Below are 12,267 nucleotides of genomic sequence, written 5' to 3' on the forward strand. Positions count from 1 at the left end.
CATTTCTTTATAATCCAAATTGATGTTTCAAATCCTTTTGCCCTTTTCTTAGTCTAAAAACACTTGAAAGAACTGACAAAAGAGAAAATCAAGTATTATGAAGATTCTTGGCTCTTTCCACACGTGAACCTGCATATCCATGCTTCATAGATAACTTGTTTTCATTTGCATCCTGACCTTTGAATTTAGGATTTTTAAAAATCAAAACAGCTAAAGTCAACAAGCCAGCCTGAATTCTGTGTGCGCTATACTACAGTGTCTCAGATCTCCTGTATCAGTCAGTGATCAAAGGTTGCTGTTTGTCCCTTCCAGCATTCATAGATATACCGCAGTAGCCTTCCATGTTGAGCTATTGGGGAGGAAGCAGTGACAGTCATTGGACATTGATCTTCACTGTGTGCTGTACAAAGTCCTGACTTGTTTACACAAGTCCATAAAAATAGATTTCCTCTTGCACACTAAGAAATTACAATACATGATGTGAATTCCTGGCAGGAGTTTTACTGCATATGTCAGTTTATCATTAACAGTTAACAAGTGTTAGATAATAAGGAAAAGGACATCTCCACATTTTGGGTAAAAATTAAAATTCTTACTATTTTATAAAGCATTATTTAAAAACCAGAATCTCAAAAAGCTGCATGTTATAATGTACTAGAAATATGATTCGGTTTCATTTGCAGATTTCAGTTTCTTTTCCAGCAGCCTGTGTGTAAAATTAAACACCATCACTGCAAATGGTGTATTGCAGACAGTGAGATCTTCTAACATACTGGTCATTTCTTGCTGTTTGAAGATCAAGAGCCAGACTTCCCACCATGTCTGACACCTTTGAGTGAAAACACAGGTAGCTGGGCGCAGATGAGGAAAAGTCTGATGGTCCATGGCAATAGAGAGATCACTGAAGGTGTACCTTTCTTTACTGCAAATTGTTTGTTTTCATAGAATCATGGAATCATTTTGGTTGGAAAAGACCTTTAAGATCATCAAGTCCAACCGTTAACCTAACACTGTCACTAAACCATGTCCTTAAGGACCTCATCTACGCAAAATAAATGAAGTGTCTTATTTTCGCTGTTTCCTTGTCTATAAAATGGAGATACTGCCTTCCTGTATGATATTAGGTTATATTAGTAAAGCATTTTAAGATGATTAAATGGCTTGTGCTGTGGAAATGGAGATTATTACCATGTTGAGACTTGAAGGCACTGACCTTGACAAAAAGGTAAACGACAGCCTGCCTGTCCGATCAAGCAGCATTAGTGAAGCCAGCACTTCACTTTTGTGATGCTCAGCTGTCATATAATCATCTCTAATCTGGCTGTTGGAGGAGCTTCCCAGCCTCCCTGGGAGAACTTGCTCAGGAAGGTCTTTTCTACGGCGTGCAATTACAAAATGAGAACGCGAGGCAGGTACTGGATGAATGAAAACAAACATGATTCTAGGAACAACTGTTGGTGGTTAATACTTGACCATTACTTCTTGACAGGATTAATGTCTTTCTAATCACACTAATCCCTTCTGATAACTTTATCCATAATCCATCTATTTCAAAGCAACATCCAGATGGCTTCTGGTGGAGAGGAAGACAAAATAAACATGCAGAATGGGGTCTTAACAACAGCTTCTTGTATTTTCCCATTCTGGGGATATGGGTTTTGATCTTGAGATTGGTCAAAAAATGTGTTTTTTATGAGAGAGCAACAGAAAAAAATAGATAATTGCAGATAAGACAGAAAGTTCTGGGTTTTATTTGTAAATAAAATGCCTTGTAAGTACCCCGATGCCTGTCAGTGACAACCAGAGCAAGCCTAGAGGTGCTCATAAGGGTTTAGATTTCCAAGATATTGAAAGAATTCCCTTCCTCATTGTGTCAAAATTGCTATTGTAGTTTGCGGGGGCGTGTGTGTGCAGATTTCTCTCAAAGCAGATATGAAACTTACTACTTGATAGTTTCTTTGGTTTGTACTATTATCAGTGTTTTAAACAACCTAGTAGCTAACTTTACATTTTTAATAGGTCAGATATAATAATAATTCCTGGAGTTGTTGAGGTCTTCCTCTTCCCTTCTAGTTTCCCCTTAAAAGCTTAATCTGGGTTTCATTAGATCTTCCACTGATCCTGGCTTTGCTCTCCACCTTCCTCTCTCAACAAGGACACCATAAGGAAACAATTTATTGTAACCTTTCATAAATCACATGGAGACTGTCCAAAAATGTAAACAAACTTTAATTGAGCCATCCTTGATAAAATAATTTACCTAGAATGTTTCACTAACAATCAGCAATGAAACAATTGAAATCTTAGTGAAAAAAATGTCTTAAATATCTGCAAGTGAATAAACTTCTATAAATTATAGGCCATATCTAACTTTTGATCAAAATTCTATTTTGTTTACTGGCTTTCTGACTTTCTTTCTCCAATAAAATGTGAGTAGATAGTTCAAAGAGACAAGACAGATTTGGCTGCATCAGAACAACTTATTTCCCAGAAAACAAATCAGTGTAGATTTAGAATTACTAAAGTCCCAATGAAAAAGCCAAAAATCTTTTACTTCTTAAGAATAAAAATATAAACCTTAGAAAGACTATAAACCTGAAAATGTTGTGGAGCATCAGGTTTGCATTGTGTAGAAATCTTCAGATTATCAGAACACAGCTTTGAAGAGGCTTGAAAACCACAGACATAGAAGGATTGTAGGACAGAGATTCGCACAGATCTACAGTAGATACAACAGTTTTGGAGGCTGTTCTTCAAATCATGTGTAGTCGCTGAGAACACACGATTTAATCCAAGATTTGTTGGATGAACAATATAGATTCTAGACAGCAGAAAGAAAAGCCACAGAAAAATAATTTTCATGTGTAATTGGAACAAACTACACATGAGATAAAAGCATCATGGGGCTACTTAGTTTATTGTGGTGTCAGTTATATCCAGCCCCAGATGTCTGAAAGCAAGGTGCAAGAAACCTTTTAAATCATAGTAATCAGAGATTTCACTTAAATCCTGCACTACAAGATTTAATATCTCATTCAAAACTCATTAACACATATTTTGGAAGCCTTAGGCTTGACTTTTTTTTTTTCTTTCCCCTCTCCACAAAGTAAGAAATGGTCCCTGAACACAAAATTACACTTCTGTGGAAATGTTTTTTGCCAGACCAATTAAATGAATGAGATGTACTGCAATTAATCAGAAGAGCTGCAGATTGTTTTTTATTGTCTTAATCCTGCTTTGTCCATTTGGCAATCATTAAATATGTTATGGAAGCTTTGCATGAAACATACATGTGGAAGCTACTTAGCTACATAGTAAGTCAAATTATTTTAAACTATGAATCAAATATTATTCTGAGCCTAACCAGGCTCTGAGGCTTGACAAGATTTAAAAGTACACTGTTTTTCATTCCATTGTGTTTTATGAGAGTCTGGTAGCGGATGGCTTGGGAACATCTCTGTTCAGTCTTAGAAGCAGCTTGGGAAACTGTTGGTGAAGTTTTTATGTAGCCAAGAGTGTCTGATGAAAATTAGATTTAAAGGGAAAACCTGAACAGGATACAGTGATCTTAAGTTAAACCATCTGGAAGTTTATTCCTCCTGACTTCCTTATTCCCTAGGAAATAAGAAAAGTACTTTTTCTTGTCTTTCTTTGACTACATTATGTGAAGGTTAGAGCTCTAGACATCCATGGTGAGGAACTCCTGTGATGTAACTGTGTACTACTTACTTCATACAATAACAGTGATAATCAATATCTCTTTTAATCTTTATGTCTTCTGTCCTGTTTCCTCTGACATCAAATGTATGAAGCCAAATGAAAAATAGTTAATGAGTGATGGCTGTCTCATACTAGTTACAGGTGTTTCTTTCTGAAAATTATTCTGAGCAATTGCTTAAAATGATATGACCAGTGTAGCCCCTCAGCCTTTGGAGACTTGCTTCCACTGGTCCCTTCTTAAAACGGAGCACTGCAGGCATGGAAAAGCCCAGGGCGTTGTCTGAACCCAGATGTCTGGTCATGCTTCTGTCACACCACGGTTACCCCTGTTGCACCTCCATAGTTAATTACTTTTGAGGACTTTCTCATCACAGCATGAACTGAGCATGACTTTATCTGGTGACAGGATAATCTCATTACAGATGATGATCTTGTTAATGAATATCCCAAGACAGAGCAATCTCATTATTAGCCCCCTCAGGATTTGTCACCTGAGAGCCAATGTATGATTAGATTCTAGCTGCACAACACTCCCCAGATCCTAATGGCCCAACATCCTGAGGCTGAGGTGACACCCCCAAAGGCACCTGGACTGCTGGACATATTTAATTAGGATTTTTATCCCTCAGTACTTCTGGACATATTTCTTAGGTGAACAATCAAGACAGTTCAAGTGCTATGTACAGGATTCATCTCTTCATATCTCCATATCTTTCCATCACTCCATATTTCTTAGGTGAACAAATAAGACCGTTCAAGCGCTATGTGCAGGATTAATCTCTCCATTGTTCTGTAGAACAAACACAACGCAGCAGCATCAAGGACAACAATAACTGTGTGGCTTTACCACATTGGTAGTGGTTTCAGGGCAGTACTAGGAAGAGCAGTGGACTGTCTGTCTCCTTGGTAGTACCCTCTCCAAGTCATCACTGCATGGTATCCTACCTACATGTTACAGATCTGTTGATCAATGGTCAAGCCATCATAACTCTGGTGTCTTTTTCCCTGGATAATATATCTATAAAGAACACTGAAAATTACTACAATGAAAAACATCCAGCTAGTTAAAATCAACTTGATTTTCATTTTTCTTTTTTTTTTTTTTTTCCCTGGGATGGTTAGGGTGGGGGGTAGAAGAGTGCTGAAGTCTAGCACAATGTAGGGAACTCCTCTGGGCATCAATGAGCTGCTGAATTGGTTCAATGGCCTGTGAAACTCAGCCTGTTTTAAGAGTTCAGTCCTAGAAATATAATAACAACATAGAGATTGTTTTACAGAAAACTAACAATTAATCTGAATTAAATGTATTTAACTCAACTATTTTATCAAAGAAATGTTTTAGAATATTTACTCTTCTGTATGGACCCACCCAAGGGAAGTGCCAAGCAACTAAGTATCATTGCTGCTACTGTTTTTTTAATATGTAGTGCTGTTTTTACACAGTGCTTTACAAACACACAGAAATGCAGAATTTTTGTCAAATACAGTGATAAAAGAGAGGGAAGAATAACGGTTTCAAGAGTGAGAGTTATAAAGATGCTCATTTTCTAAATGATCCATATTACAGTGCAACCAGTATTTCCCCTTGCTCCTATAGTGTTAACAGAACCAACGCTAGACAAGAGATTGGCAGTGCAGAAAAGCAATACATTTTCTTAATTAATCTAGTGGATAGCAAGAACCTGAGCACTAAATCCCACCCATTTGATTTCATTAAATCTACTATAAAGCTTAAGCTGCACTTTAGCTTTGGCTCTAGACAACCTCACTCAGCAGAGTGAGGTCAAGATCTCATTGAAGGAGGTGCAGCTTAGTAAATGACTATTTATGAGGAAAGGCCTGATAAATGGTTCTGTTTTGATGGGAAAGCTGGACAGTGGGGCACACAAAACAGTAAATGTGGTGTATTAATTCACCTGCAGTTTTCCTGAGATGTATGCTTTGAAGAGTTTACAGATAATTGGTCACAGAATCATTTAAGGTTGGAAATTACCTTTAAGATCATCAAGTCCAACTACTAACCTAACGCTGCCAAATCCACCACTAAAACATGTCCCTAAGCATCACATCTCCACATCTTTTAAACACCTTCAGGGATGGTGACTCCACCACTGATCTGGGCAGCCTGTTCTAATGTCTGACAGCCCTTTCCAGGAAGAAATTTTCCCAATATCCAGTCTAAACCTCCCCTGGTGCAACTTGAGGCCATTTCCTCTCTTCCTATCACTTGTTACTTGGGAGAAGAGCCCAACACCCTCCATGCTACAACCTCCTTTCAGGTAGTTGTAGACAGTGATAAGGTCTCTCCTCAGCCTCCTGTTCCCCAGGCTGAACCCCCCAGTTCCCTCAGCTGCTCCCCATGAGATTTGTGCTCCAGACTCCTCACCAGCTTCATTGCCCTTCTCTGAACTCTCTCCAGCACCTCAAGGTCTTTCTTGTAGTGAGGGGCCCAGAACTAAAGACAGGATTTGAGGTGCGGCCTCACCAGTGCTGAGCACAGTGGGACAGTCACTGTCCTGGTCCTGCTGGCCACACTATTCCTGATACAAGCTACACACTCCAAGCAACACTGGTGTCACTGAGCACTCAAATCTCAGCCTTGCAGCATTTGGAAACAGCATCAGAGTGTATGTCAGAGCTGCCTGGAGCAAGTTCAGGGACCAAACAGTGCCCTGTCTAATTTGCCTATAAAAGATGGTCGGTGTGAGCTAAAGCATTTGACAGAGAGTTGCCTACCTTCGCAGAGGAGGCTGTACAAGCGAGGGGGTGACCCCTGGAAGTGGTGAGCAGGGCCCTAAAGGGGAAAGAAAAGGGTGGAGTGACCACAGCCATTTCTTTGCTCACCACTGTGCAGCCACCCCTGCCCATGAAGGATTTTCCTCTCCTCACTGACAATGTCTCCACTTCAGCTGAAGTCAAACTGAATCACAGCCCACTCCCCAAAGTGCCTGCTGGTAAAGCAAAAATATACTGTGCTTTGTATTGGTTTAGAAAGAAAATAAGTTATTATTTTAGGTTAAAAAATGGACTATATGACAAAATTGCCCCTTAGTGTTTTCCATTTTGAAGTCATGGTCTGGCTGCATACAGGAACGGATAATGGTCTTGACCACATTTCCTTCAGAGTTCCCTTCTGACCAGAATTATCCTATGATTCTGTAACATTATATGTAGCATTTCATACATAAGTTTGTATGACTGATTATTGCCTTTAATCCTGTAAACTGAACCATCACATGTGTAGGTTGTGTTAAAAATATCCTTCAAGCTCCAGGGAACTGTCTTTAGGATTCTGTCACCATGTGTGCAGCCTGAGCTTGCAAGTTCCTTGGCAATCTCCATGGCAATAGAGAAACATCCCTTTAGACATGGAGGCTACAGCTTTAGTGTTACCAGCAAGCTTCTAAAAACACTGATCAATCCTGAGAGAAGCAGGTAAACTGCAATAATTAGGAAATTAGGTTTCCAGTTGTATTAATGTTATGCAAAAGATAGTATATATTGTGATTTCTTTCCACAGCTTAATGTCTGGGCTAGCAGCCCTGGATGCCAAGACTTCCAGTCGACTAGGTATCATCACTGTCACTTACTACCTGTGGACAACATTTGTGGCTGTGATCGTGGGCATAATTATGGTCTCCATTATCCACCCTGGTGGAGCGGCACAGAAGGAGAGCACCGAGGAGGGTGGAAAGCCCATCATGAGCTCTGCGGATGCACTGCTTGACTTAATCCGGTAACTACGCTCATTCTTTCTGCTTTCTGAAGGTAGCATTTTGTACCCAACTGCATGAGGAACTGTGGCCTGAGGATAAGTTCTGAACCTAAGGATGAATGCTCTGTTCAAATCAGGAAAAAGAATCAAGGAAACTTCAGAAGATGATTTTCAAGTTATCAGATGTTTATACTGGCTGTTTCTAGTAAAATGAATGGCCACCAAGTGTATCAGAAATTCTCACAACACTGGGGTATGTTTGGGGTTTTTTGCCTCCACAGAATCACGTGTGGCCTGTAGAGCTCATAATGAAATCTATTAAGGCCAAGATAGTATTAAAATGCCATGTTAATTTAAATAGGGACAGTTGTAATAGGCAAAACCTTAAGAGCTGAAATACACATTTTTCAGGAAATAATTCTTAAAAGTGCCATTACAACTGCTCATAACAACTCTCAGATGAAAGACACAGAAAAACCAACATTGTGATCTTTTTATTCCTTATTTTTATCACAGTATTTCTTCTGCTTTGTGGCTTTTTCTTGTTTGTTTTACTTCGTTTTGCAGAAGGGAGGGTTGTTCTTTTAGACCAGCCTTAGATGGTATTTTGATAGCTTTGCCTGAAAATCCCTCTTTGTCTCAACACTTCAGGTACCAGTGGGATTCGTTTCCTGACTGAACATAGTGTGTGCCGCACATTTACATTGCTCATGCAGAAAGAACAAGTTTTGCTTTTGGTTGGTAGTTTCACAAGCCAGTGATCTCATACTATATTGAGCAGGGGTGTCTAGGCCCAGTGTGTATCTAAAACATGAAGAGTTCTCTTTGTAGTTTGACTTATTAAAATTAAAAATGTTGCACAGTTCTTCTTTCAAAACCCCAAATTCCTGACGCTGACAGGGCATCAGTACACCGAATGCTTTAATTAGAGTTACCATGAACTCAAATCAGAAGGAACTGTGAGGAAAAGCTTATAAAAATATTTTTTTCTCCTCCAAGTTGTACTTAGCCAGGTCATCTGAAACCTGCATGTTTTTCTATTGCATCAATGTCTTACTGAAAATGAGCCAAATTCTAGTAGTCACTGAGCAGCAGCTGAGCGCACTCTCTTCCGTAGCTTTCCACAAAACCACCATCTTCATCTGCAAGAAGCAGATGCCTGCTTCACAGCATCTGTATCTCCCCAGTGCCTTTGCAGTGATGTATGTGCAGTGGAATTCACATGCGTGTGTTTGTGACAGAATGTTAAGTCACATTATTCTGTTTCTGCTGCATAAAGGTCTAGAATTCTCACACCAAGGGAAAGGAACTGAGCAAGTTACTGGAGTTTTGAACCCCTTAGTACAACAGAATAGCAGAAGAAATAAAAGGGAATTTAAGAAAACTGTAATCTTACTGGTTGTGTTCATAGTGGGACTTTTTGGAAACATTTTCTGGCATGCTGAGCTGTTTCTAAGTCCTCAGTTTTAGACAAGTAAAGGTACAGTGAGACCTTTGGTGCAATGTTACATCCACCCTGACCTTACAGCTGTGTCTGGAAAGGGTCTCCCTTGCCCAGGATTCCCACGCCCTTCCTCTCACCAGCCCAGTTGCTTTTTGAGGCCCAGAGTAAGCTAGTTCATGGAGGTGAGCCAGATGAAAAAGAATTTGGGCGTGCAAAATTTAAATTCAGTTCTGTAGTATTATGTCTGCCTAAAATGACCAAACGTCTGTGTGGCTGGAACCTGAGATCTCAGTTACAATCTCATCTCTTCACCTCTCTCTGGCTGATCCCTGTACACCATGGGTTTAGTGCTGAGGTTTGAGAACCATTTATTCTGCTGAGCCTTACTGCAGGTAAAATACTATGTCCTTATCTAAGCATTTGCAAATATCATCTATAATTTCACTTCCTACAAACATATACTTGAGCAAATTGTAATAGTTTGCCGCATATTTCAGGTGTTCATGTTTCCGCCCAGGCATGTGCTTTTACTCTGCAAAACCTTAAAGTCTTCACTGGTTTGGGCAGATGTGGACAACAACAACAAGCCAACAAGCTACTTGTATTATCGAGGCTTAAAAAGAAAGAATAGAACTCCCTCTCATTTTGCTGTGCTAAGCAGCAGTCACAGCTGCAATCTTTCTACAAATTGATGGATTTTATTCCTTCACTACAGAAATAACCACATTCACTAACTAACTGAATAAGAATAACAAAATTGTGGGGAGTGGGCTTTCAGCCTAGGCAAACACGATGGGTGAAATCCTGGCTCTGCTGAAGTCAATTGCAAACCTCCTAAGTGTCTGTGTGGAAGTCTGGATTAAATGTAATGATGTATCTGCTGGTTTGAGCTAGAAAAGCTGATCCTTTAGCTCAATGATAAATCACTTCCATTCACAGCTGGAGACCATCTCTTTAGGCTCAGATTGGCTTATCTTCTCAATTCATTAATTTCCTCTCAATTTATCAATTGCACATGTGCACAGAAGTTTACACAGGAAACATCTGGTATTCTGCAAATGAAGAATCCTAAATGTATAAGTGGAGAGATGATATATGTGACATAATTGTGGAGTTTATTTTAAAAGCATGGATCTGGGCATGATGATACCCCTATTCATCCTCATTGATTTCAGATTTGAAGCCATCTTGAAATGATGAAATATATTATTATTTCTTGTGATGCTATATATGACATTGTCAGGTCTGGAATTTTTGGCAGGGAGGATGTTGCTAGAAATTGAATTTCTGGAATTTTGGGGTGAGGATTTTGCTTTTAGAAGTGGTTTTAATCAGAAGTTAAAGAATGTACTGTCTTAGCAATAAACGAAACCAAGAACTACTGCAGAGACTTATGGTCATCCTAAAACACATGCAACATTAATCAATAATTATTATTCAGCATTATATTGCAGATGATACTTCCCCTGTATATTTGTCTGTTATGTTAAAAAAACAGCAATAAATCCTCCAGTGTATATGACTTGATTACAACATAACAGTCACTGTATTGCATGATTCTGAAGTGGCTCTACACCTCACATCAAGCAGGACATACATAATCTCATCAACATACTGAATTTAATGCCTCAAAAATTATATCCACAAGTCAACCATTTTTTGCCACACTAAGCAGAAGTACTTGAAAGACTTTTTTCTAAAGGGAACCTGAAGAGATTGGGGGCAGAATCTGTGGATGTGAGTCTGGCCCTACTGATTTCCTCCTAAATTCAATCTAGACAGGGAGGCCACCAAATGCAGCATAATAGAAGTGTTTTCAACATTCAATTAGTCTTTTTACCTAAAATCTTTAGTGCTGCCTTGGCCTGAATTGTCTGAATTTTAGCTTTAATCTGAGCCAGCTTTGAACCAAATACATCTTCCGCTGTCTGTGGAAGATATCCATTTAACCAGGCAGTTCACCTTCATACCCATGCAGGAATCTCCCCTTGTACAGCTTGCCCCTCTGCCGGCAGCGTGCCAGGCTCTGGGCTAATGACGGATCGTTCCGAGGGCAGTTGTGAGTAAGCAGCTGTGCAGGAGATGCTTTTCTGAAGATGCTTCTCTCTTCAGCTGCCACTTTACTACTACATTGAGACAGATGTACAGATCTGATTTGATTATATTCAAGGTTTCTGGTGCAAGCACTGCAAAGCTCATGAAAGTACATTTTCTTCCATATTTAAAACTACAAATCCTCAGGCTAAGGATCATCTTGTTCTCTTTAATGCACCAAAGTACCTGGTGCTTTCTGAATTTAAATGGATTCATTCTCGTGATTTACAATACTTCGGTGAGGTAGACAAGGACCACTCTCCTTTCTTACAGCTAGAGAACCAAGACATATGGGAAAGAAATTACCTCACTGGGGAATTTTCAGAAAAATTTGTGGTGCCAGAGGAAATATCCCAGGCTTGTATGAGATCTAATAGGGGTTTTGTTCTAGGAATGTGGCCTTTGGGGCACCACAATGGAAGTAATAGCAGTGAATCAAAACACATCTTTACCTTCTTTTTCCTGTGTGAATTAACAAAATTAACTCTGTGCTGTGTTCTCAAAAATAAAAGAGTGGATTTTTAGTAGGCTTTTGTGAGTTAAGAAATTAAGGAAGGCAAGATATCAATTTTTTAAAATAATTCAGACTTTGAGTGTTTTATTCAAAAGGGCAAAAAGGGACACACTTAGAGGGATAGTGTTCAATTTAGAATACTAGGTTTCTTTCATTCTGCAACATATAATCACCTGACAAGCAGAATAGAAAATGCCTATAATTTGGGGATGAACATTTGTAAAACAAGATATATGACTCAGGATCACACTGTTTCCATTAGCAGTTAATATTTCCACCACATTCTGTTGCTGTTATCAAAATACCTTTAATTTAGAAGGGTAAATCTTCTTGTAATTTAAAATATGCTACTTGCATTTGTCACAAGGGAAACAACATTTAGCTGATGAGATAAAAACAAACCAGCAAACACAATTAACATTCACAGGGGGAAACAAAACCCAGCCAAACTGGGTTTTTTCCCCCCTGGTTTATGTACGACTGACTGTGTGCAAATTTGGGCACCAGCCAGTGCAGGCTTCACATACATTTTTAATCTTTCTCAAGTCTAACCAGACAGCATGACATCACAAGCTTATTCAATTCAAAATGTCCAAATCAAACAATTCCGTTAATATAGTCCGGGCCAAATCACGCCTTGAACCATGACACACAAATTTGTGCATTTCTGAAGTTTACTGGAAGGATAAGTCAGAGCATTTCACCACTAATATCCAATTTAATAGCAGGTACCAGGAAACTCAATCTGGCTTAACCAAGAGAGTTGGGGGTGGGGATATG

General features: G+C 39.2%; 1 protein-coding gene across 1 annotated transcript in view; it reads left to right on the plus strand.

Moving 5' to 3' along the window:
- The window catches only part of SLC1A7 (solute carrier family 1 member 7), a 48,714-nt gene that overhangs the window by 8,241 nt on the left and 28,206 nt on the right, over positions 1-12,267 (plus strand). The window contains exon 3 of the mRNA XM_065842096.2: positions 7,241-7,456. Coding sequence (XP_065698168.1) covers positions 7,241-7,456 — 216 coding nt within the window. The remainder of the gene's footprint in view (positions 1-7,240; positions 7,457-12,267) is intronic.

This window comes from Patagioenas fasciata, chromosome 6 (assembly GCF_037038585.1).
Source record: "Patagioenas fasciata isolate bPatFas1 chromosome 6, bPatFas1.hap1, whole genome shotgun sequence".
Classification (NCBI taxonomy): Eukaryota; Metazoa; Chordata; class Aves; order Columbiformes; family Columbidae; genus Patagioenas; species Patagioenas fasciata.